Consider the following 26,954-nt stretch of genomic DNA (forward strand, 5'->3'; position numbering starts at 1 on the left):
GAAAGAGTAGCAGGACAAAAGGCAAAGTATAAGCTCATTGGACCAACATTCTCCCTCTGGTACGACAACCAACCGCCAGCTTGCCAGTGCTAGTGGTGTGGGGCTAGACAAACCGTTCTCGTATTCAGCTGCTGTAGGAGGATCGGATGCGGAAAGGGATGCTTCCGGGGAACCGGAACCTGCCTCGGCGGTAGGCAATGAAGGTGAGCCCGATTGCACTCTAGCTCTGTCCTCCGACAGCAGCTGGGCTGAGGGGTCAGAGAGAGAGAGGAGCCACCACCCCCTCCCACAGCAGCCTAACCCCACCACGTCTCTGGCCCACTCTGATCCTACTAGTGAAGAAGACAGAGCAATGGCCTTACTGGCTGAGTGCGGCAAGAGCAACAGCAACTCGCTTATCCATCATCTCGACGAAATCCTTCCTTTGGCCCGTCAACACGGCTCTAGTCTCATTCTTGCTGGGGACTTTAACGTTCACAACCGTGCCTGGCTCAACATCTCTAATACCACACTGGCAGGAAAAGCCCTTGAGGACACTTGTGCTGTGCACCTTCTTATGCAGCATGCTCGGACTCCTACTCGTGGCGACAACACCCTTGATTTCGTGATGTCTACCTTCAACTCTCCAGTATGGACAACCACCACACACCCTGTTGGGCGTTCTGACCACGTTATGGTGCTATCCGACTTTGTATGCATATTACCTTGCCACGGGCCTGCAGCAACGTGAACTGTCTGGCGCTACAAGAGCGCGGACTGGCATCGCCTCCAAGATTTCCTTCACAACTCTCCATGGCACGACATCATAACTGATGAGTGATGACCCAAACACCTCCTATGAGCGGGTAACCACCACCATCAGAGGTGCAATAGCCAAGTTTGTCCCATCTAAGGAACATACCACGAGGCCGAGTGATCCAAAATGGTGGACCCCGGAATGTACAGCTGCTACGAGGGAAAATTACAGCCGTTGGCGTTCCTAGAGAAAATACCCGAACGATCTTCTACTCAAACAAGCTTTCCACCGCTTTGTTACCACAGCCGTCAATATCCTAAGATGACCCTAGCACCTAAGGAGGCCAGTAGTCGTCATAGCGTCACTCAAGGACAAAGAATGGTGGACAAAGTATGCAAGTGGAGACAGACGCAACAAGGACATTCCTCTCATTGTTGATGCGGACGGACCGGAGTGGACCAGTTCCGATCACATCACTGCACTTGCATATGTTTACATCAAGCCGCATTCATACCGCATCATGGGGGTTGATCCAATTTGTACAACGACCCAGTGATCCGACAATATGAAATAAACTCATAACTTGTTTACCCGGGCACTGCCCGTAACTTCGAAATGTCCGTTACCCCGAATCACATGCATTTTGACGGGGAATGGCCATAAATATGGCATATGTCGCCACTATTTCCACAAAAATTGCCAAAAGAGTAGTAACATTTCCACTGAAACTCTCCCAAAGTTTGCCCAGTAGCCTGAAATGCCCGTAACTTTGGGGTCTGGATAACCGAGGTATAAGTGTACATGTATGTCTGAACGGTGCCGCCAATGGTGGTAACCTGGATGTGTGTCAAGCCCTGATCGCTGGAGGCGCCGAGTGTAACATCAAGAATGAGGTAAAGCACAGTAACATTGAGTGTTATGCACCAGGATAATCCTGTTCAGTGTTTAACCGGAAATGTTCATTTACGGCCTCCTCACGACTATAATGCGTGCAGGTCTTTGCCCCAGGGTGTTGTGTCTATTGTTCTCAAAATCGGCCACGCTCCCATTGCTTGGTATATCCTTGAGAGACGCCATCATACCAGAATCTTTCACCTGAGCGGGTCCAGACGGAACAATGATTACTATGTTCCATCCATTACACGTATGAAGGGTTAGTATGTCGAAGTACTAAAACTCGGAACGACTTCGGAAGGAGTCTACAGGTGGACTTCAGGGGCATGAGCTGAAAACAGAAAAGTATTTCGAGCTACATGTATATTGTATCTTACATTGCTGCAGGCTAGGGCAGCGCAGGCTCCATCCTCGTGAATAGTAGGCTGTGCATACAGAACATCGAGCATTCCAGGTGTGAATGCAGGATTTCCATACAAGAACCCTCACGTAGGGTTTTGGTGCACTAGCTGCACAAACTGGTTTCGCGAGCAAAGAACAGAAGCACGGAAGCTAAGACTTCTGCATGCCTTCCTCCTCCTTTTATTTCTTGCGCCACTTTATATCAACATGTCGGAGACGACGTAAGTGACCTTCAATTCGGCTCCACCGACCAAAGGTCTCGGCTTCAATGCCACAAGCACGCACCTGGAAAAACAAACAGAAATGTAAAGCGAAGCTAGATCTAGCTATGGGGAAGTAGAATGGGTAAAAGTACCGGTAGGTGTTTAGAAAAATAAAAACAAGATACACACTTGCACATGCATGTCCATTGTCACACTGCACTTACTGAATTTCCTATCATTTCTCACCTCACCTATAGTTTATTACCTGTGCAAATTGTTCCTAGGTTTGTGCTATTTTTCTTACTATGCTTGTATCCTCGCTGTTTCACTCCAAGTGTATAAATTCTATTGTAGTTTCATCATTCTCTTTAGTCACGAATTCCATTGATAATTGTGACAAGAAAACGTTCTGGAATACATGATTCGTCCCCATGGTTGTGATATGAGTGCGCATTTAGTTGTATTCATTGCATTATTAAGATTATTGTCTCCACGTCGCCTTTTTAAGATAAAAAAAAATTATCGGTGTTAGGACTGATGTACCATGTACATGTACACGTATGCAAAACACAGCTGAGCACTCTGAGCAAGGCCAGGTACGCAGATTAGCGGGTCGGGCAAGCGACGAGCTCGAAAAATTACAGGGAATATGTTGCCCAGAACCATTTGCTGTCTCTCAGGTGTAGGTAGACCTTTGTCTTTAATGACTGAAAACGTGTTTTGTGCGGGCGCTGCGACAGCAGCCTGTCAGGAAGAGAGTTCAGTGCGCCTATACAGCAGTACGGGAACGACCGCTTCACGACGGATGGAGCTGAGACAGGGAGCGTGTCTGACAGTTGATGGGCATGGCTAGTGGCATTATTGGGCTCGTTCCTGGTTCTGGGGTTGGCTGGAGAAACGTGATGCGGTGGCAATACAGCAAGTAGCTGAGGAGGACCAGTGATGAAATGCAATTTGTACATGCACGAGAGAGCAGCAGCAGTCCGGCGGACAGCCAGACTGAGGAGAATTGCCCCAGGGCCAATGATGCGCAGTGCGTGGCGTTGAACATTATCCAGACGTTGGATGTGGCTGGCTGGTGCGCCCATCCACACAAGCGGGGCATACTCCATCAGGGCATGACGAATGCCTTGTAGACAGTCGTTCGGCCAGCTGGCGTTAGAATGTGGGCCGCTCGTCGGAGAAAGCCGAGGCGCTGCTGGGCGCGGATGGTCACGGTCCTGAGGTGACTAGCGAAGGACAGTTTGGAGTCAAATCGAACACCAAGCTGGTTTCCTCCGGTACAGAGGTACCACCAAACTGGATTTGGGGTAGGTCTAGGTCAGTGCGTCGGAGGGTAGCAGTCAGTCATAGCCTGTGACTTGGTGGGCTCGAAAGACACTTTCCACCGGCAACCCCACTTATGCAGGCGGTTTGTAGATACCTGCAAGGTGCATGCAGCGTCCCGAGGGCACTGAGCTGAGGATACTAGACTGTATAGTGTGGTATCGACCGCGTAGGCCTCAAGCTTAGCATTGCCATCAAGAACATCGGCAGATTCATTCACGTGTATTAACCCTTTGAGGACGAAGGACGAATATATCCCTTTTTTAAGGTATAGCTGGATTCCTAAAGACGAGTGTATCAGTTTTTGAGAAAATTGCGATATCGATATATTTTTAGGTGCTGGTAGTCGCTCATATGTTGCTCAGACGAGTACGATCTGATTCTTCGTCAAGGTAAGACATGTCGCAGTCGATCCGGGTCGGTCCCGTGGAGAACCGGCCACATTTGAGTATACTCAGAGAATGCGCCGATCGAGAAATTATTTGGAATTTGAAACTAGCTTGTTACTTTGTTGAGAGTGCCGATGGCACGTAACCTGTCAAGTGTCTCCTTGTCTGAGGCCCTCGGCATTATCTTTATGAGCAGCGATAGTGAGGATGAACAGTGTGATCCTTTTACTTTTCTGAGGATGTCACTGATATCAATGTCTCTTTAGAATCAAACTTTAGGACACCATATCCAATATTTGTTAAACTCGATTTTTGAGAAAATCGCAACATACACCTTTTTTTGAATTGACCATTCTGACCTCTATAATGAATATATGATGTAGAAACTTTGGTTTTTGTTGACTACTGATGTCTATGTCTCTTTAGAACCAAATTTTATGACACTAGATCAATTTTTGAAAATATCGATTTTTCGCCTGAAAATGGTAGGAATCCAGATGGTTTTGGGTAGTCCTCAAAGGGTTAAAAACAGCGTAGGGCCCAACATACTGCCCTGGGGCACCCCTGCAGAGATTGGGTAGAGAGAAGAAATCTGCCCACCAACTAAGCACTGGAGTGAACTGGCGTCAAGATAAGACGATAGCCAGCTATGGAGTTTTTTCTTGCCTGTGCTTCCAGCTTGGCGACACTCCGTTGCACGATGCCGCCAGGTTATGTAGAATCGAGATGTGTAAAGCGCTGCTCGCTGCAGGCGCCGACTGTGAAATGAAGAATGAGGTATAGCACAGTGACATCGAGTGTCCTGAACCAGGATGATCCTGTTCTGTGTTTGCACTGCACAAATAACGTACAAACAATCATGTGTTCCCTGACCTTTACCCGAATGGAATCCTGTCATAACCGGAAAATTCTCATCTACTGCCTCCTCACCCCATCAATGTGTGCAGGTCTTTGGCCCAGGGTGTTGTGTCTGTTGTTCTCAAAATCGGTCACGCTCCCATTGCTGGGTATATTTTTGAGAGACGCCATCATGCCAGAATCTTTCACTTGAGCAAGGTCCATGCGGGACAATATTCTGTTCCATCTATTACACGTATGAGGGGCTAGTATCTCGAGGGAGAAAAACTCGGAACGATTTCGGGAGGAATATACAGGTGAACTTCAGGAGCATGAGCTGGAAACAGAAAAGTATTTCGAGCTGAATGTATATTGTATCTTACATTGCTGGAGGCTAGGGCAGCGCAGGCTCCATCCTCGTGGATAGTAGGCTGTGCATACAGGACCTCGATCATTCCAGATGTGAATACAGGATTTCCTGAACCCTCACGTCGGGTTTAGGTGCACTAGCTACACAAACTGGTTTCGCGATCAGAGAACAGAAGCACGGAAGCTAAGACTTCTGCATGCCTTCCTCCGTTTTTGTTTCTTGCATCACTCTACATCGACATGTCGGAGACGCCGTCAGTGCCCTTCAGTTTGCAGAGTGCATGCTAAAATCCGCTTGGTTTGGCCCTCGGCGGATTCAGTTGATGGCACCTTTCTCCAGATCATTAGACAGTAACACCGTATGAGGTATGTACTACGAATGTGCAGCTGCGTCAATAGGCTGGGTTTCACTGAACCTGCATTACGAGTACGATGGAGGATAAAAGGCAAAAACATCCATTTTGAAAATGGCAAAAGCACAAACTCCAAAATTGCCGCTGAATCACCCGGGAGGGATCTTAAGGCAGCGACGTACAATTCTCTTCACTGAAATGCGACTTAAAGTGCAAAACTGGTACCAGGGACCAGTTCCGATCACATCACTGCACTTGCATATGTGTACGTCTAGCCGCATTCGTACCGCATCATGGGCGTTGATCCAATTTGTACAACGACACAATGATCCGACAATATTAAATACACTCATAACTTATTTATTCGGGCACTGCCTGTAACTTCGAAATGTCCGTATCCCCGAATCACATACATTTTGACAGGAAATGGCCATAACTATGGCATATGTCGCCACTATTTCCAGAAAAATAGCCAAAAGAGTAGTAACATTTCCACTAAAACTCAACCAAAGTTTGCCCGGTAGCCTGAAATGCCCGTAACTTCGGGGTCTGGATAACCGAGGTATAAGTGTACATGTATGTCTGTACACTAATGGCAATCATGCAATGTAAATACCAGACAAGTAGTACCATATCCACCAACTGTTGAATTCCACTCTGAATTGTTTTGCTTTGATCTACAGTTGTGACTGTGTTCTACAATCAAACTCATTGAGAACTTTTTCCTGCACTCTTCTTTCTTGCGTGTGCATCCAGCGTGGCGACACTCCGTTGCACGATGCCGCCTGGAGAGGTAACCTCGAGGTGTGTCAAGCGCTGATCGCTGGAGGGGCCGACTGTAAAATCAAGAATGAGGTAAAGCACAGTAACATTGAGTGTTATCAACCAGGATAATCCTGTTCTGTGTTTGCACTCTACAATTAACGTACGATAAATCATGTGTTCCCTGACCTTCACCCGATCGAGTGGAATCCTGTCTTAACCGGAAATGTTCATATACGGCCTCCTCACGACTATAATGTGTGCAGGTCTTTTCCCCAGGGTGTTGTGTCTATTGTTCTCAAAATCGGTCAAGCTCCCATAGCTTGGTTTATTCTTGAGAGACGTCATCATACCAGAATCTTTCACCTGAGCGGGTCCAGACGGAACAATGATTTCTATGTTCCATCCATTACACGTATGAAGGGTTAGTATGTCGAAGTATTAAAACTCGGAACGACTTCGGGAGGAGTCTACAGGTGGACTTCAGGCGCATGAGCTGAAAACAGAAAAGTATTTCGAGCTACATGTATATTGTATCTTACATTGCTGCAGGCTAGTGCAGCGCAGGCTCCATCCTCGTGAATAGTAGGCTGTGCATACAGAACATCGAGCATTCCAGATGTGAATACAGGATTTCCATACAAGAACCCTCACGTAGCGTTTAGGTGCACTATCAAATTATACATGGAGGATAAAAGGCAAAAAAATCCATTTTGAAAGTGTCAGAAGCACAAACTCCAAAATTGCCGCTGAATTACCCGCTAGGGATCAGATAAAGGCAGCGACGTACAATTCTCTTCACCGAAATGCGACTTAACCCTTTGCCGGCAAGTGCATTTTGTATCTGAAATCCATAACATTGAGAAGGATGCCAATAACTCACAACGAGGGCACATTTTGTATGTGCAAGTTATGTTTTCTTGGAAGTCTGGTACTACTTCTTGACGATGTAAAAAATTATTTTCACATACCACACACATACGCTACTAAATTGGCACCTATACGTCTAAACACGGAAATTGTACACAATGCAAATCGTCAGATTCCGACGTTGACATGAAACTGCCAAAACAAGTCGACTTCAGAGCGGAAATGAACGCCATAGCCATCACAGACTTCAGTGGCCGTGCCTCGCTCGCAATTTAGAGCAGCATCGCCCCAAAATCGCTGTCCGATGGCTCCGTAAGGTCGTGCGCAAGTCGCGCTGCGCTGCCGTCACTCAGGTACGTAGAAAGTCGATGGCCTAATATTGCGTCTCTGGAAGACTGTCGACACGGGATCACTCTCCATGGCTTCCACACACCATAAGCACCATCAGATTCTTCCAGTTACATCACGACGACATCGTCTTCAGCGGCTGGAGCTCCCGATATTTGCGTGAGAATTTACTCCGCTCCGCAATTTGAAATTCGCTTGCATCGGCGGCTGGAACGAAGTATTTATCTAACTGTCGTGGGTCCCAGAGCAAAGGTCTGCTAGGTCCTCGTCGGAGAAGTCATCTGAGGAACTCACTGCGCAAGAGGAAATGCACCTGACGACGTTTTGACGGAGGCAGATGGCATTGTCGGCGCGCGTGTATTTCCGTAAATTTTCGATCGCGCAGTTCTCAATGAAATCAAATGGGACACGCGTAGATCTCTTCAGCTACGGATAGGATCATACCTAGGCTGTGTGAGGGCCACGGGAAATCCCCGTGGGCTGATACTTCCTGTCATACCAGGCATGGTTTTAGTATTGTTAGGTACCTCCTCCCGTACCTTTTCTAGCTGGCCTGCATGCACTTGCGTACTCACCTTTTGTCTCCTTTTTTCCGTTGGCCTGGGTAGCTACTTGTGCGCCCATAATTGCCATAGCTAACCAGGCCCTTTATCTTGCCTAATTCATATTCAACATTGGCGCCCGATTATTGAGCGACCCACGACCCTGAGATCATCCTATGCCCAGCCGTCCTCAACCGCCATTCGTTTCGTCTATGTCAACCTCGTCTCGTCCATGTCAGTCTCGTCTCTCCTACGCCAACCTCGTCTCGTCTCTATCACCCTCGTCTCTCCTACGCCAACCTCGTCTCGTCTATGTCAACCTCGTGTTGTTCAAGCCATGCAGGTCAGCTACCTTTCTCTCTTTCTCTTTTTTGTATGCGTTCCTTCTTCGTCAAATTTATTTTCGTGAATTTTTTTTAGTGTGTGTGCGCGCGGGTGTCCTTCATTAACATTAGGGGTCCGATCATGGTGAGCCACGCTCTCTTATTTATGTCGTATATTAAAGTGTAACTAGGCTCTATTAACCGTGCAAAATACTAGTCATCAGAATACAATTCAAGTCCCTCGTCGAACTCCAATAGTTATTTTTTGTGCCATGTTTTGAAGGGGCGTTTGGGCCCGTTATTGGCAATGTACACACTATAGTATGAGTAGTACAGGAACGTTAACGGTTGTAATGATCTGTAGTGCATTTTTTAGTACACACTTTTGTGAGGCCCGTGCGTTGTGTGTGTGTGTGTTTTTTCTCCTACAGTCATTTTTTGAAATCTTTTTCTCTCTCTTTTTTTTTCTCTCCGCGAAGACGCGGGATTTTTTTTCATGGAGGGGGGTATGTTAGGTACCTCCTCCCGTACCTTTTCTAGCTGGCCTGCATGCACTTGCATACTCACCTTTTGTCTCCTTTTGTTCCGTTGGCCTGGGTAGCTACTTGCGCGCCCATATTTGCCATAGCTACCCAGGCCCTTTATCTTGCCGTTCAGACTTGATCTCTTCCTCACTTGTCAATAATCACCATGTAGTCGTTTCGTTCGTCTTGGTCTCTTGTCTCGTCATCTCTAATAAATGTCGTTCCCACTAACTTGTTCCCGTTGTCCGTTGTCCTAATTCGTATTCAACAGTATGCATGTCGAATGCGTCGTTTACGACGCATTCAAGTATGGGGCTGCCGGTAAAGGGTTAAAGCGCAAAACTGGTACCAGGGACCAGTTCCGATCACATCACTGCACTTGCATATGTGTACGTCTAGCCGCATTCGTGCCGCATCATGGGCGTTGATCCTATTTGTACAACGACACAATGATCCGACAATATGAAATACACTCATAACTTGTTTATCCGGGCACTGCCCGTAACTTCGAAATGTCCATAACTCCTAATCACATACTTTTGACGGGTAATGGCCATAGATAATATAGCATATGTCGTCACTATTTCGAGAAAAATTGCCAAAAGAGTAGTAACATTTCCACTTAAACTCAACCAAAGGGTGTCCGTAGCCTGAAATTCCCGTAACTTTGGGGTCTGGATAACCGAGGTATAAGTGTACATGTATGTCTGTACACTAATGGCAATCATGCAATGTAAATACCAGACAAGTAGTACCATATCCACCAACTGTTGAATTCCACTCTGAATTGTTTTGCTTTTCTCTACATTTGTGACTGTGTTCTACAATCAAACTCATTGAGAACTTTTTCCTGTACTGTTGCTTGTTGCGTGTGCATCTAGCGTGGCGACACTCCGTTGCACGATGCCGTCAGGAGAGATAACCTCGAGGTGTGTCAAGCGCTGATCGCTGGAGGGGCCGACTGTAACATCAAGAATGAGGTAAAGCGCAGTTACATTGATTGTTATGAACCAGGATAGTCCTGTTCTGTGTTTAACAGGATATGTTCATTTACGGCCTCCTCATGACTATAATGTATGCAGGTCTTTGCCCCAGGGTGTTGTGTCTTTCGTTCTCAAAATCGGTCAAGCTCCCATTGCTTGGTATATTCTTGAGAGACGCCATCATACCAGAATCTTTCACCTGACGTGAGTGCCCTTGAATTTGCAGAGTGCATGCTAATCCGCTTGGTTTGGCCCTCGGCGGATTCAGTTGACGGCAGCTTTTTTCCCGATCATAAGACAGTAACATCGTATGAGGTATGTACTACGAATGTGCAGCCGCATGAATACGCTGGGTTTCACTGAACCTGCATTACGAGTACGATATCAAATTATACATGGAGGATAAAAGGCAAAAAATCCTTTTTGAAAGTGTCAGAAGCACAAACTCCAAAATTGCCGCTGAATCACCTGAGAGGGATCAGATTAAGCGATACAATTCTCTTCACTGAAATGCGACTTAAAGTGCAAAACTGGTACCAGGGACCAGTTCCGATCACATCACTGCACTTGCATATGTGTACGTCTAGCCGCATTCGTACCGCATCATGGGCGTTGATCCAATTTGTACAACGACACAATGATCCGACAATATGAAATACACTCATAACTTGTTTATCCGGGCACTGCCCGTTACTTCGAAATGTCCATAACTCCTAATCACAAACTTTTTGACGGGGAATGGCCATAGATAATATAGCATATGTCGTCACTATTTCCAGAAAAATTGCCAAAAGAGTAGTAACATTTCCACTTAAACTCAACCAAAGGGTGTCCGGTAGCCTGAAATTCCCGTAACTTTGGGGTCTGGATAACCGAGGTATAAGTGTACATGTATGTCTGTACACTAATGGCAATCATGCAATGTAAATACCAGACAAGTAGTACCATATCCACCAACTGTTGAATTCCACTCTGAATTGTTTTGCTTTGATCTACAGTTGTGACTGTGTTCTACAATCAAACCCATTGAGAACCTTTTCCTCTACTGTTGTTTCTTGCGTGTGCATCCAGCATGGCGACACTCCGTTGCATGATGCCGCCAGTATAGGTAAACTCGATGTGTGTCAAGCGCTGCTCGCTGCAGGGGCGGACTGCAACATCAAGAATGAGGTAAAGCACAGTGACATTGAGTGTCATGAACCAGGATGATCATGTTCTGTTTTGCACTGTACAATTAACGAGCAAACAATCATCTGTTCTCAGATGGAGAGCCATGGTTTAATTTATACAAAAGAGAAAGACCAAGCTGATTGTTTAGTAACTGGTGGTGTTAGTGGACAGTAAAGCGTAACTTGTAGTTCCTTGGTCTTTCTCTTTTGTATAAATCATCTGTTCATTGACCTTTATCCGAGTGGAATCCTGTCCTAACCCGAAAATTCTCATCTACTGCCTCCTCACCCCATCAATGTGTGCAAGTCTTTGGCCCAGTTTGTTGTGTCTATTGTTCTCAAAATCGGTCACGCTCCCATTGTGTGGAATATTGCATGCTTGTCAATAGTGCATGCTTGTTAGAGATTGCATGCTTGTCAGATATTGCATGCTTGTTAGATAATGCATGCTTGTTAGAGATTGCATGCTTGTTAGATATTGCATGAATAAGAGTATTGTCACAAACTAATGGTTCGCACCAAGCATACATACAAGCATACAAGCAATCGATTATACAGTCTTCTTTCTTCTTTCTATCGTGTCTTCTAAAGTATTTTACTTACCTTTTGCGCCATGGTACGCCTACGACGTTCCCATGGTCTTCACGTACGACATACGGTTTTCTAGCCCTTTTTCCTGGAGCTTGTCTCCTCGTGTCGTTTCGGTTTTTGGTTTTACGTTGTCTAATGATAAGCAACAGTTTGTTTGAGTCTAAGAGAACCCAAGATGCGCTCGCGTTGAGCCAAAGCAGCCTTACAAAGATCATTTTGTAAATTGGTCCTTCGAGCCGGATCGCCGGATTCGAACCAGAGAAGACTAGAGATGGCAGATAGTATTGGTCCGCAGCAGAAGATCGCCAAGGCTAAGGCGAAGACGGAATATACTAATGTCCGACGTGGGTTGCTGGTGTCCATCGTATCGGAAACCGTGAGTGTCGAGGAGATTAAATATGGGCTACTAATGCTCGAGAACAGGATGAACTCCGTGATGGAGGTTGTTTCAGAGCTGGCGGATATATTTTGCAAGAATCCTACTTATTTAGAGAGTTTGGCAAAGGAGACTGCAGAATTAGAGGTGTCGTACACTGAGGCGGTGACGCAGGCCAGCACTACTTTAGCAAATATCAGCATGAGTAGATACAACAGTGCACACACAAGCGAAATCACGGGGTTGCGATACACCCGTCACCCAGAGAGAGTTCAGGCATATTTGGAATCCATTTCAGCTACAGACAAAATACGAACTGCACAGGAGCAGCTCCAGTGGAGTACTAGTAGCATGCAAGAATTAGATACATCCAGCACGAGTCGTAGTGTACAGGCCAGTGGCCAGAGTGAACCCAGTACTAGTGGTAGTACCGTACACATTCCCGCGTCGGATGCTAACACCGCAGCTACGGAGCTTGTGTTTGTAGGCCAGGATAGTGCATGCACGAATGTAGTCATGTCCATGCCTGATGTATCTGGTATCCCGTCAGCAGCTACAGGGGCCACAGGGCCAGCAGCGCGCGACCTAGACCGGAACAACGTCCCAGCAGAGCAGCGCAAGCAGCAACAACCAGGTGCCGGTGTTGGCGTGAGTACAGATTTGCGTCTGGCTGTGAGCAGTAGTGACACCGGTACCAACCCTCGACAGTCGTCAGTCTCGTCACCGTACGACGTCGGACGTCAACAGATCACGCAGAACACGACGAGCACGAGTACACCAGTCTCGAGTGCTGGTTACACCAACACAACACGAACAAACGACAATCGCACATTCACGATCACAGCTGCAACACCAACGCTGCAATACGGAACAACAACTACACCAACACAACAACACAGCCTCAGTTCAGCCCGTACACTAGCTGCGAGTGGTACGTCGTCGAGAGTAAACGCAACGAAATTTGCTCAGGGTTTCGGCACCGCGACTGACCCAGCGTCCGCTTATGGTGGTTCAGCAGCATCAGCATCAGCCTCTTTTGGATCACAGTCCCACCTGGCCCCGGCCTCTGCGAGTACGATCCCCTACGGTAGCCGCTTGCCGCTCGACGTACTCGGAGTGCCACAATTACAAGCGGCCCAGACGGGCCAGAGTCAAACCCCGCAATGGACGCAGTCAGATACGGCAGCTAGCCAGTGGCCGCCGCCGTGTAGTACAACGCCTAATTTAGCTGGTTCGACACAGTGGTCACCAGTGCTACCTGCAGCAGTGTCGTCCAACAACGCCGCTTTTGGGGTACAGAGTCTACAGACGCAGTACAATGTCAGTGGTTTGTACCCATCACCAGCTCTACCTCCACCAGTCAACGCCGTTTTTGGTGGATCGCCTGCACAGAATGGAAGTGCACTGTACCCAGGCCAACAATCAGCATCCAATTATGGCCCTTATGGCGGCACCCCAAATGGGTATGGATTGACTGGACCAGTACCAGGATTCACACCTGGTCCTTCGCATGCATCGCAAGGCAATCCACCATCAGACGTTTACCGCCATTTAGGAAAGATCAAGATACCAACCTTTGACGGCGACAAAAAGCTATACGACACATGGCGTACGTCTTTCAACGTCTGCGTCGATCAACAGCCTCTGTCACCGGAGCTGAAGCTGTTGCAGCTCAGGCAATATCTGTCCGGTCCACCGTTGAAGACTGTCGAGACGTATGGTTACTCGGCAGCGGCCTACGCAGCAGCACTCCAGCGACTTGACCAAAAGTACGGAGGTGAGAAGCGCAAAACAGCCGTCCACATGTCCGCGCTCCAGGACATGCCAGCAATCCGTGAGCGTGGCACAGCCAAACAGCTTGAGCGTTTCGCAGATCTTGTGCAAGTCGCCAAGATTAACTTGATTGATGCTGGCCGTCAGAATGAGCTGTCGTACGGTACGTTCTGCACTCAGCTGCAGCAGAAGCTGAGCCAAGATCTGTTAACGGCGTACCACCGGTGGCGTTGCGATAACAATATTGTCGAGTCGGTCGACTCGCTATTGCAGTGGTTAGTACGGGAAGCAGATTTCCGCACGGAAGCGGAGGAGACCCTGCAGAGTGTCTCGCATAGCGTTGCAGCCACACGTCTGATGAGCAAGCCTGCCAAATCAGACATTTCCACAGCAGCAGCTCTTACCGTCACCTCATCGAGCGTAGAATGTGTGTTTTGCGGCAGCGGACACGAGTCCTCGCAATGTTCGTCCATCACAGACATCAAGCGCCGCAAGGAGCTGATACGCAAGAATGGTCGTTGCTTCATCTGTCTGAAGAAGAACCACATGGCTCGCGACTGCAAGTCCAAGCTGAGATGTAGCAAATGCGAGCATCGACATCATACGTCCATTTGCGAACCCAAGTCGTCAGAGCAGCCTGGGACTGGCGCGAAGACATCATCTCCGCCATCTAGACAAGGCGGAAGTGGAAAATGGTCGAAGCCAGTGTTTTCGTCAACAACCGCAGCTACTGTCAGCGACAGCGGAGCTGTATTTCTACAAACTGCACAGACCTCGGTGGTCTCGCCTCAACGTCCAGATCGAAAAGTGCCTGTGCGAGTAATGCTAGACGGTGGGAGCCAACGCTCGTACGCTACATCATCGGTACTGACTCAGTTGGATGTGCGCCGCTCCGGTCAAGAACGTGTAGTGATAAACGCGTTTGGCGGCGAACAGCCAAGCCCAAGCACACTCCGGGACGTGGTCGAACTGGACATTCAGTGCGTCGATGGCAACCGGATTCGTGTCAACTGCATCGTCGTGCCATCAGTCTGTGCACCCGTGCAAAATCAGCACACCGCAGATGTAGTCACAGCTTACGAGTCTCTACAGAATCTCAGTCTCGCCGACAACTGTGGCGGCTCAGCTAGTATCGACATTCTACTCGGCGCTGATGTTTATTGGCAGATCGTCACGGGCGACATCGTTCGTGTAGATGATGGGCCAACTGCTCTCGATACTCGCCTCGGGTGGGTTCTGTCCGGACCAACAGGCAGGTGTAATTCAGGCATCATCTCCACTAACGTCGCAACCAATCACGCTTGCGATGTCGAACCATCTACCGTGCAAGATCCAGACGGCGCTTTGGTCCAGTTACTCCAGAAGTTCTGGCAGCTTGAATCCATTGGCATCTTGCCTAATGAACCAGACACTCTGCAGCTGTTCCAACAGACCATCCGCTACGATGGGCAGAGGTACACGGTCAGGTTGCCATGGAGGGAGGATCATCGCGCGCTTCCAGACAATTACAGTCTGTCCGAGAAACGGCTGCAGTCAACACTCAAGAAACTGCAGAAGTCACCAGAAATTCTGAAGGAATACAATGCAGTAATTCAAGAGCAACTTCAGAAGGGCATCATCGAGGAGGTGCCAACTACAGAGCACGACGTGGTGGGCGAAGTACATTACCTGCCTCACCATCCTGTCATTCGGCAGGACAAGACCACTACGAAGGTTCGTGTGGTGTACGATGCCTCAGCCAAGGTGAAGACGCATCCGTCCCTGAACGACTGCATCCACACGGGACCACCGCTGCTCGAGCAGATCACCAGCATACTGCTCCGGTTCCGAACGCATGCGGTAGCCTTCACCGCAGACATAGAGAAGGCGTTCTTGATGGTTGGGATTGAGGCAGCCGACCGCGACGTCCTACGCTTCCTCTGGGTCGACAATCCCACAAGCGCTCAGCCGGTACTCAAGACGTACCGATTCACGCGTGTTGTCTTCGGTGTATCCGCTAGCCCATTCTTATTGAACGCTACCCTGCAACACCATCTCGCCAAGTTTGATCCCGAGTTCACTACGAAGCTGCTACAGAGTCTGTACGTGGACGATGTTGCGAGTGGCGGCAACAGCAATGCCAATGCGTTGGAATCGTTCAACCGTGCCAAGAATCACCTTGCAACAGGCGGATTCAACTTGCGCAAGTTTGTCTCCAACTCCGCTGAGTTGAATGAGATCGTCAATGGTACCGCAGCGACACCCCTGTCGACTAACGGTCTGCCTACTGTCGCCGTGGACAACGACTCGTATGCCAAGACCATGTTGAACGGCTCATCCGCAGCCAACACCAAAGTCCTGGGCATTCCATGGGACAGGACATCTGACCGTCTCACGTTCAGCGTCGACGAAGTGTTCAGCACGACCAAGGTCGACTCGCCAGTAACTAAGCGCCAAGTCCTATCGGCGTCAGCCAAGATGTATGACCCCCTCGGACTCCTGGCACCTATCACCATCACCCTCAAGGTATTTCACCAACAACTATGCCAGTTGAAGATGGGCTGGGATGACCCATTGGAGGGAGAGTGTCTTGGCAAGTGGCAGACGATGATACGGGAATTGAAGGCCATGCCACCAGTCTCATTGCCACGGCACTACGCAACAGACGCGAACGGCAACATCACATGTGTCGAGCTACACGGTTTCTGTGACGCGTCCGAGAGAGCCTATGCAGCAGCCATCTACATTGTGTTTACGACGGAGGTGGGCACTTCAGTACAGCTAGTCGCGGCAAAGGGTCGTGTTGCGCCGCTGAAGCAACAGACCATTCCCCGCCTCGAGTTGCTTTCAGCACTGGTATTGGCTCGCCTGATGGCATCCGTCTCCTCAACGTTGGCGGAGCTGAAGATTGATCAGATTCACTGCTGGTCAGACTCCCAAGTGGCACTGGCATGGATAGCTGGAGTGGAGCAAACATGGAAGCAGTTTGTGGAGAGCCGGGTTACAGAGATCCGACGTCTCGTTCCGACGTCCTGCTGGAGCTACTGCCCAACAGCTTCGAACCCAGCCGACCTGCCGTCGCGAGGAGTGAAGCCCAGCGAGCTCACCAGTACCATCTGGTACACTGGTCCGAAGTGGCTACACGAGCCACAACCCCGAGCAGAAGTCGACAGCGGCTCCGCAGCATCGCAGTGTGAAGAAGTCGAGAGAGAGCGGAAGGCAACACCTACCACGGTCATGGCAGTCGGCTGCACCTCGCACAGCAGCATCGAGAAGGTCATCGATGTGAATCGATTCAGCTCACTGAGCAAACTGCTGCGTGTGACCGCTTACGTCCTGAAGGTCACAGACCTGTTGAAGCGTCGCAGCAAGACCACACATCTGTCTGCGAAGGATCTCCACAGAGCACATACACTGTGGATGGTCAACGCTCAACAGGATCTGTCCAAGGACAAGAAGTACCCTGGTTGGTGTAAGGAGTTCGGCCTTTTCACCGACGAGAGTGGCATTCTACGGTGTGGTGGACGTCTGCAAAACGCCGGACTGTCGCATGATCAAACCCATCCGGTTTTGCTGAACGCGAACCACCCGTTGACACGTCTAGCCGTCCTGCAGGCGCATGACACGGTATGCCACAATGGTGTCAAGGAGACACTAACCGAGCTACGATCCCGTTACTGGATCATTCGTGGTCGGCAATTCGTACGAAAGATTGTCGGCCAATGCACCGTTTGTCGACGTCTCGAGTCGAAGCCGTACGCTCCGGAAGATTCACCTCCCCTGCCAGAATTCAGGACCAAGGTGGACTTCCCCTTTAGTTACGTCGGTGTGGACTTCGCAGGGCCACTGTTTGTCAGGGAAGGAGCAGACACCAAGAAGGTATATATCGCGCTCTTCACCTGCGCCGTCAGCCGAGCGCTCCATCTAGATCTTGTGCCTGACCTATCAGCGGAAACGTTCCTCCGTTGTTTCAAGCGGTTTACGGCACGATTTGGCATCCCTCGGCACGTTACCTCTGACAACGCCAAGACCTTCAAGTCAGCGGCTAAGTCACTAGTGGGTTTGTTCGGTCTGCCCGAAGTCACTGACTATCTAACAGCACACGGCATGGAATGGTCGTTCAACTTGGAGAAGGCTCCATGGTGGGGTGGATTTTATGAACGGATGGTCCGATGTGTAAAACGCTGCTTGAGGAAGATTCTCGGCCAGGCACGCGTCACGTACGAAGAACTCCTCACCTTCTTGCTCGAGGTTGAAGCAGTCCTCAACAGTCGCCCTCTGACATTTGTGTCAACTGAAGATGTCGAGGAGCCGTTAACACCGTCCCATCTATTGTATGGTCGGCGCGTTCTGTCATTTCCGACAGTGTGTCCTGATGACGTCGATGTCGCGTCAATTCAACGAGATGAGCTTCTACACCGACTCACCCACCTCAACACGCTCCTGGAGCATTTCTGGTGCAGATGGAGAAGTGAGTATCTACTCGAACTCCGAAAAGCTCACAGGCGAGGCAATCAGCACGACCAAGGAGCAACAGTGTGCGTCGGTGATGTAGTAGTCGTGCACGACGACAATGAGAAGCGTGGCCTGTGGAGACTAGCGTTAGTCGAAGACCTCATCCGAGGCAAGGACAACAAGGTCCGAGGAGCGGTGATAAAATGCTCTTCCCGCGGAGGACGAGCATCCACCATGCGTCGCCCGGTACAGCGACTGTACCCTGTGGAGGTAGCAAGACCTGCACCAGCCGCCGACGTTCTCGACGAACAATCGCAGGCCCACGTTGCGGACACAGCCTCCGCTGTCCAGCAATCTGGTGCGCACCCCGGCGCCATGCGCCCGAAGAGAGATGCTGCCCGGTCAGCTGATAAGGCCAGACAGCAACTGATTAATGCCGGCTCCTTATAGAGCTGCAGCAGCAATATTCTGTGATTAGATGAGAGCATCACGTTGCACCATGCTCTGTACTCTAGTAGCATCACGCTGTTGTAGGAACGAGTCGGGTACATGTAGTACACTAATTTCTAAGCTCTCATCTGGAGGGAGTGTGGAATATTGCATGCTTGTCAATAGTGCATGCTTGTTAGAGATTGCATGCTTGTCAGATATTGCATGCTTGTTAGATAATGCATGCTTGTTAGAGATTGCATGCTTGTTAGATATTGCATGAATAAGAGTATTGTCACAAACTAATGGTTCGCACCAAGCATACATACAAGCATACAAGCAATCGATTATACAGTCTTCTTTCTTCTTTCTATCGTGTCTTCTAAAGTATTTTACTTACCTTTTGCGCCATGGTACGCCTACGACGTTCCCATGGTCTTCACGTACGACATACGGTTTTCTAGCCCTTTTTCCTGGAGCTTGTCTCCTCGTGTCGTTTCGGTTTTTGGTTTTACGTTGTCTAATGATAAGCAACAGTTTGTTTGAGTCTAAGAGAACCCAAGATGCGCTCGCGTTGAGCCAAAGCAGCCTTACAAAGATCATTTTGTAAACATTGCTTGGTATAGTGTAGAGAGACGCCATCATGCCAGAATCTTTCACGTCAGCATGTCCCACAACAAGCAATCACATCTACACCCATCACCAACGCATCAATTCTCGCCAAGCAGTCGTCCCTTGTGAATCGTCGTATACGTGAAGCAATGTTCATTCGTGATAAACGCCCAAGTGTTAACAGGGATCGTGGCTGGAGACTGCTGGACACAGTGTGAAATTATTGTGTTAGATGCTGGTGTTGTAAATTGTGGTAGACTGTGATGTTGCGAATATATTATGATAATATGTGATATTTGATGTTTATGTGTGCTAGCTGGTTATATGGTTATATGGTTATATAGTGCTTAGCAAATAGTTGTCGTCATCTTTGTCTTCACACCCATGGACCCAACTACATTGATGCTTTGCATTCTATTCTCCATGTCACTAACACATATTCACACTTACAGACACAGCTCTCCACTTGGCTCCTTCACTTTCTACCAACACACTTCACCATTGCTGCTGGTAACCACACTTCTCGTGCTTTCCCTTCACATCGCACTAACACATATTCACACTTACAGACACAGCTCTCCACTGGTCTCTTTCGCTCCTTCCCTTTCTACCAACACACTTCACCATTGCTGCTACCCTTCACACATACAAAGATGTCCAGCACTACCGCACCACGCAGCATATATACTCGTTTCAGTTTTTGTTAGCTTTAGTTGAATGGTTTTCTTTTTCACCCTGAAGATGGGCCATGCCCGAAAATTTGGTGCATTCAATTTATATCTAATATTATTTTATTTTTTTGGAAGTGAAGTGAACATATGCAGCGAAGAGACCGTAGTTGTAGAGTTTGAAGTGAGGTACCCTATAATGTGTGAATGGCTGCAATGGAGTCTGCGAGTGCTTAGAAAAGTTTATCAGCATGTCCCGACAGAACAATAATTATTATGTTCCATCTATTACACGAATGAGGGGCTAGTATGTCGAAGTACAAAAACTCGGAACGACTTCAGGAGGAGCATACAGGAGAACTTCTGGAGCATGAGCTGGAAACAGAAAGGTATTCCGAGCTACATGTATATTGTATCTTACATTGCTGCAGGCTAGTGCAGCACAGACTCTATCCTCGTGGATAGTAGCAAGAGTGCATAAACAAGAGTATGCAACTGTGCTTATGGGTCAGTGCGCGGCTCTCTGCCTTTATTACGTAACTTACCTTCACCACGCTCTGAAAGTATGCACTCAAACCCAAACAGTGAGCAAGTACGGTTGTGAGTGTTGAAATCCGAACTAATAAAGTGCAAAGCTGTCACCCTGGACCAGTTCGGATTACATCGCTGCACTTGCATATGTGCACGTCTAGCCGCATTCCTACCACATCCTGGGCGTTGATCCAATTTGTATAACAACTCGAAGAGAATTGGTGAGCACACATGCTCATTCCCTGGGCACTGCAAATTCACAACTCATTTCATTTTACAGAATCATTTTCAACATTTCATATGCATCCTGATGATGGTAATTTGCCGAAACGTTGAAAATGATTCTGTAAAATGTAATGAGTTCTGAAATTGCAGTGCCCAGGGAATGAGCATGTGTGCTCACCCATTCTCTTCGAGTTATGAAGCTGCAGGATGCCTCACCGCTACTTCGTTTGTATAACAACACACTGATAAGAAAATATGACATACATATATCTGTACACTAATGACAATCATGCAATGAAAATACTGTCTTGGACATGGAAATCCAGGAGAACGACCAGGACCGGCGCCCTCAGTGTACAGAACGTTACATGCAGTGCACATGTTGATCCGATATGACCAGCGCACTGCTTGTGTGTACCGTAGACAACGCATACCGAGCCAAGGCTACGTGGACAGTGCCCAGGGGCCGCTAGACGTGCGACCGGATTTCCATGTCGACGGCAGTACCAGACAAGTAGAACAATATGAACAAACTGTTGAATTCCACTCTGCATTGTTTTGCTTTGATTTACTGCAAAGAGAAAGGCTCGGCAGGGATCCCGTCGTTAACGCTGGAGCCGGCAGGGCTGGACAGGTGGTGTATCAAGCGTAGCTTGCCATTCTTTTTCGGAACAGCGCCAATGCCAGAGCAGTACATAAATGGGAATGGGGGCGAGTCAAATGGGCCAGCCGTGTAGCCGGCGTTGCAGGAAGCGGTGAGCTGTGCAGACACAAATGCAGAGTGCTGGAATGCTGATGAGAGGTTGGACGAGTGCTGGTTAGTTATGCGGTTGCCGGTAAAGCCAATGTCAAAGCCGCAGCGGAGGCCGTTAATAACATACGAAGCCAATGAACTGTCAGGGTGGTTACGGAGCAGTGATTCGAAGCGAGAAACAGAGAGGGGTGTGTGGACAGCAGGACATGCGCTTGTGAAATCAGTAGAACGTGAAGTGCAGGGAGAAATATGTACAATCGCGGGAGCTGCAGCCAAAGCAGCAGAGTTACTGGCGCCTACCGCACTTAGATCCGTTGTGGTCCTTGGACCCGCAGCGGTTGCAGACATGGGCGTACTTGCACGTGCTGAGACTGCAACGCCCAGCGTTGAAGTTCCGGCAGATCGGTTGACCATTAGACACCGTACGGACTCCATTGAAGGCTTGCTGGTTGTTACGTTGCGGACGAAAGGGACACTGGCCGCCTCCGGGATGGATGAGGCGGCAGGACTCACATGTGGGCCTTGATCGGCTAGTCACGGACATTTGCCACAGATTTATGTCGATGACGTCAAAGCGCTTGCCTGGCTGAGCAGAAATGGCAGAGCGAAACTGGGTGTCGTACGACAGCCAAGCCTCCGGATAGTATTGCCTGTTGGCTGCAACTATGGTGGCTTGGTAGGAGAGCATCTCCTGCAGGCGGGACGGGTTGGCAGAACACACGACGTTCATGAAGAGAGTCCATGCCTCCAGCCATGTCGGCAAGTCGTGGACGCGTCGACGAACGGGCTGCGCCGCTCCACCTTCCACCACCTCCAGAGACTGGCCGCCACTGCTGAACTGCAGGTGAAGCTGGCGTGGGGCAGAATACGAGGTGGCGATAGTATCGGGCAGCAGCTGGGTGAAATCTACAAAGTCACCCTTCAATATTTTCTCTCGTATAGTCTGGGGAACGGAGAGATTACCAGCGTTGGAAGACTCCGCCGAAGGTTGAGTTCCAGCGGATCCAGGGGCAGTGATGGTGGCCAGCATTGGAGCGATCGCCTCCGACAAGGCAACGGTGACGGCGGAATGTACTTCCTGCCGCACAAACTGGCGCAAATCGTCATTACTGCTCCGGTCCGGGATCTGGGGAGTCGGAGAAGCTGCTGCAGCACTCTCCAGATCCTGCTCTTGCTCCTGCTCGTGCTCCTGCCGCGAGGATGGCGTGGCCGACGGAGATCGAGGTTCCCGTGCCGCCGAGCTCGACGTGTCCTGGATACTGAGCAGCAAACGGGCAAGAAGCTGGGGCTTTGTTCCGCTCGAATTCAGCCCACGGCCTTCCAGCTCGGCCCGCAAGTCCGACACGTTCATACGGCGTGCTTCAGAGGTAGACAACATGTTTGTCGTGCAGTAAACGGCTGCGAGGAATCAACAAGGAGTCTGAATAATTAATTCTATTCTCAACGAACAAATTCCGGTTGCTGCTCAGTGACACTGCAAAGGAAAAGCCCATAAGTCGATGCGCGCCTGTTCCCTGTCATAAACCGGGCCGTACACTTCTCCCAGCTTGCTCTTCAGGCCTGGCCAGTCGGAAAACAGCGTGTTTGCCTCCTGAGAGGCGATAAACCAAAGACGAGCGTTGCCCTCCAGAAAACTCGCCGCGTAGCTCAAGCGCTCCGCCGCGTTGTCCAGCTGCAGGGACTTCATGGCGAGTTCGATGAAACAAATTCCGGTTGCTGCTCAGTGACACTGCAAAGGAAAGCGCAAGCCAAAGTCAGCGCAGCAAGAGCTACCCAAGGCGATTTGGGCGCGCATGCGCAGCAGTTGAGTGCACGTGTAAAGCCAGCTCGATCGCAGCTAGCATGAGATAGAGAGCAGCGCATCGGTCTTATCGCTAACTAGGGTTAGCCCAAAAGCTAACCCAACATCTGTACGTTGAGTGTGACTGCAAATCAAAAGAACTTGTCTCTGAGTGTAGAATAGCACTACCAGGGCACGTTGGAGCGGCTTTTGACACTAATTGCAATTATGCAATGTAAACACTGTCGTCGACATGGAAATCCAATTGGATTACTGGAAACGGCGCTCTCATTGCGTACAGAACGTTGCATGCAGTGCACATGTTGATCCGATATGACCAGTGCACTGTATGTGTTGTACCGTAGACTACGCGTACCGAATCAAGGCTGCATGGACAGCGCCCAGGGGCCGCTAGACGTGCGACCGGATTTCCATGTCCACGACAGTAGCAGACAAGTAGTACCATATGAACAAACTGTTGAATTCCACTCTGCATTGTTTTGCTTTGATTTACAATTGTGATTGTGATCTAAAATCAGACTTATTGAGAAAGTTTTAGTGTACTGTTGTTTCTTGCCTGTGCTTCCAGCATGGTGACACTCCGTTGCACCATGCCGCCATGAGAGGTAGAATCAAGGTGTGTGAAGCGCTTCTGGCTGCAGGGGCAGACTGCAACATCAGAGATGGGGTAAAGAACAGTATATAAAGCAGACAATCTGGTAAAAGGAGAGCGATCGCTCTCGCGCGCCTTCGCTCTCCTTATTTTCTTTTAGGGCGCACTTTTCGTCACGCGCCTTGAGAATTTCGAGCGCATCCGCATCACTATGAAGTTCTGAAAACAGTCAATTATTTCGTAACTCAGCTTTCCCTGAACGGAATCGATTATTAGAAAGATCTATTCGCATTAGAAAGTTCTCAGATGTCGGCTCCAACAAATAAGAAGTCGATCCGAGGTCCAATAGTGGAGTTACGGCACTCGCAAGGTATTTTACGTACCATTGCAAATTTTCGCTTCCGCACACATAATTTTGACATGAAGGATTTCCCTCTGTTGCGTGACAGTCCGGGCATGCATAGACCTGTGTACGTGTGATGCCAGGCACAGGTCTTTAGCCGTCAGCTAAGCCTCAAACTAAAGGAGCGCTCTACGATGAATACTACAAAATACCATGGATCTTACTTCTTAGCGAATTGTCTCAATTTCCCATTGCGTGTGTCATTGTCCCTGATGAAGGGAAACTAAAGTTGTGGTCAGAACAGCTTTCATTTGTAGTGCATACGGGGATTTTACAGATCGAATTTGGCAGCTATTGGGTATTGAATCCGATTGGGGTATGGCAAGATGTTGAAAAAAACCCGTATTGTGCTCGCCTTGGATAGATAATAACAATAATAATATTAATACATGGGTTGTGAGCAACACTGGCTCACACTCAAATCACTGCTTTTCACCAGAAAAATATTTTATTTCAACGTTTCGGTCATGAAATAACCATCATCAGGAATGAAGTGGGCACACCGGTTAGGATGGGTTAATAAATGAGGAGCGCTGCGAACTGATAACAAATCACACCTGCATGCACTATGACGAGAGAGAGAACAAAGGACAAAACATCACCAAAAAAAAACCAGGTATAGAAATAACGCAATACGCGACAACTCTAAATATGGCACAGGTACAGGCAACAAACAGAATGTACATGTGCACTAGGTGCGTGCAGACATGTAATTGCAGGCGCTAGCAACAACAGTAGTAGTAACAGTTCACTAGTGCAAGGGGTGCAAAACCACCACTATCCAGGAAGAGCGAGTATCAGGGCCAGAAATAATGACAAGGCTTCACCAGCGACTTCACAGGAGGTCCCACCCTGCGTTATTGTTTATGCTGGGGCTCGTGTCGCGAATTTGTATTGCTTCGCGTATTCTCCTCCTGGCCCGATCCGACTCAGTGGCAAGGACGCGAACCTCTGTGAATGCCGACTCGCCAAGCGGCAGTACCTCGCCGCCATGGTGAAGTCGGTAGTGCTCGCCCAGGGCTTTTCCAGACGTCTTGTTGCGTGAGTTATCATTGTGTTCTTTTGTTCGCGTGGCTACACTACGGCCAGTCTCTCCAACATACTTCTTCGAGCACTTGCAGGTCAGACGATAAACCACGTTGCGTCTTGTGCATTCTACCTCGCTCGATTGGCATGCAACGCAGGCGGCTTTAGGCCTTCCTCGTCGCCTCGGGGCAGCGGGATCCACCCACTTACGGCAGCAAGGTCCAGTGAGGCTGGACTTAGTGACGCTGTTGGAAAGCCTTGCATTCTTGTAGATTATCTGTACCTTTAGATTGTATTTGTTTAGAAGACGGAGGACCCTGTAGTGGATGGCATCCGTTTTGAATGGTAACTTCAACGTGGATCGATAGTCTTTCTTTTGTTTAGCAGGACGTCTGGCTCGTTCATGAGCAGTCGCGATAACTTTGTCAGGAAAGTTGTTGAATTTTAATGTTTCAATAACCTTTTGCTCACTTCGCTGGCGGGCTGCAGGATCAGAGGAAAGGCGGGCCGCGTGGAGGAATTCCGAAGACGCGATGGCGAGTTTTTGCTGTTGCGGAACGCACGAGTTGAAGTCTGAGACGAGGCCACTGTGGCAAGCTTTGCGGAACAGCTCGAATGATATTGCACCCTCGGAGGAGACATGAATAGTCGTGTCCATAAAGTCAACCGACCCAGTTTCCTCCGAAGATTGAAACGTGAACTTGATGCTCGCATTGGCGGTATTGAAGAATGCAATCAGCTGGCGGAGAAGCGCGGCCCCCAGTGTCCACAGCATAATGATGTCAACAATATAACGCTTGTAGAGTACGGGAGCACCAGGCGAGTTAAGCAACAGCGAGGTTTCGAGGTCATGCATGAAGATAATCGCAAACGGGGGCGCTAGGTTGTTACCCATGGCGATGCCTTCCCTCTGGTGGTAGACCTTCTCACCAAATCTGAAATAATTGGATCTTAGAACGAAGGTTAACAGCTCTTCGATCTGCTCCACGCTTAAACCAAATGTGTCAACAGACTCGATGTGCTGCTGCAGGACTCTAGCAACCGCCTCCACCCCTTCAGCGATAGGGATACTTGGGTAAAGAGCGACCACGTCCATTGTAACGATGATGGTCCCCGCTGGGGCTTGTAGGTCGGGATACACTTGCCGGATATCCTCCAGTGCTTCCAGCGTGTTTTTCAGATGTGCTGGGACATATTTCAGGCATTGGTTGAGTATACGCTCCAGGACAATAGAAATATTGGTCACCGGGCTATCAACAGCTGACACAACTGGCCGAAGCGGTACCGTGGCTTTGTGGTCTTTAGGCAGGCCATACATCTCCGGAAACCTGTTGTCGCCAGGGAGTATGGCTTGGTACAGGTCCTTCTCTAGTGTACCACCACAGACGCGTTGAAGGATGGTGCGCGTTTGTCCCAGACATTGTGAGTGCCCTTAAATTCCGAGACTGTGTAGGGAAATCCGCTTCCTTTGGCCCGCATCAACCTTTCTGAAGATCATAAGTAGTACCGTACCAGGAATATACTATGAATCCGCGGCCACGTGAATTTGGCGGGGTTTCACTGAACCTGGATTACGAAAGCGATAAAAATTACAGACCCGGGATGAAGAGTTACAATTTGGTTTTTGAAAATGGCAAAACACAAATCCCGAAATTTCTCCTGAATCATCCTGGAGGGATCAGATTAAGGCTGTCACCAAGTACAGTTGT

At 49.0% G+C, this 26,954-nt stretch overlaps 1 protein-coding gene across 1 annotated transcript in view; it reads left to right on the forward strand.

Moving 5' to 3' along the window:
• The window catches only part of LOC135829261 (uncharacterized), a gene marked incomplete at its 5' end in the record, with an annotated part of 75,903 nt that overhangs the window by 33,341 nt on the left and 15,608 nt on the right, over nt 1-26,954 (forward strand). Inside the window, 3 exon segments of the mRNA XM_065341664.1 lie at nt 6,266-6,364; nt 9,760-9,858; nt 10,933-11,031. Coding sequence (XP_065197736.1) covers nt 6,266-6,364; nt 9,760-9,858; nt 10,933-11,031 — 297 coding nt within the window.

Source organism: Sycon ciliatum, chromosome 13 (assembly GCF_964019385.1).
Source record: "Sycon ciliatum chromosome 13, ocSycCili1.1, whole genome shotgun sequence".
In the NCBI taxonomy this organism is placed as follows: Eukaryota; Metazoa; Porifera; class Calcarea; order Leucosolenida; family Sycettidae; genus Sycon; species Sycon ciliatum.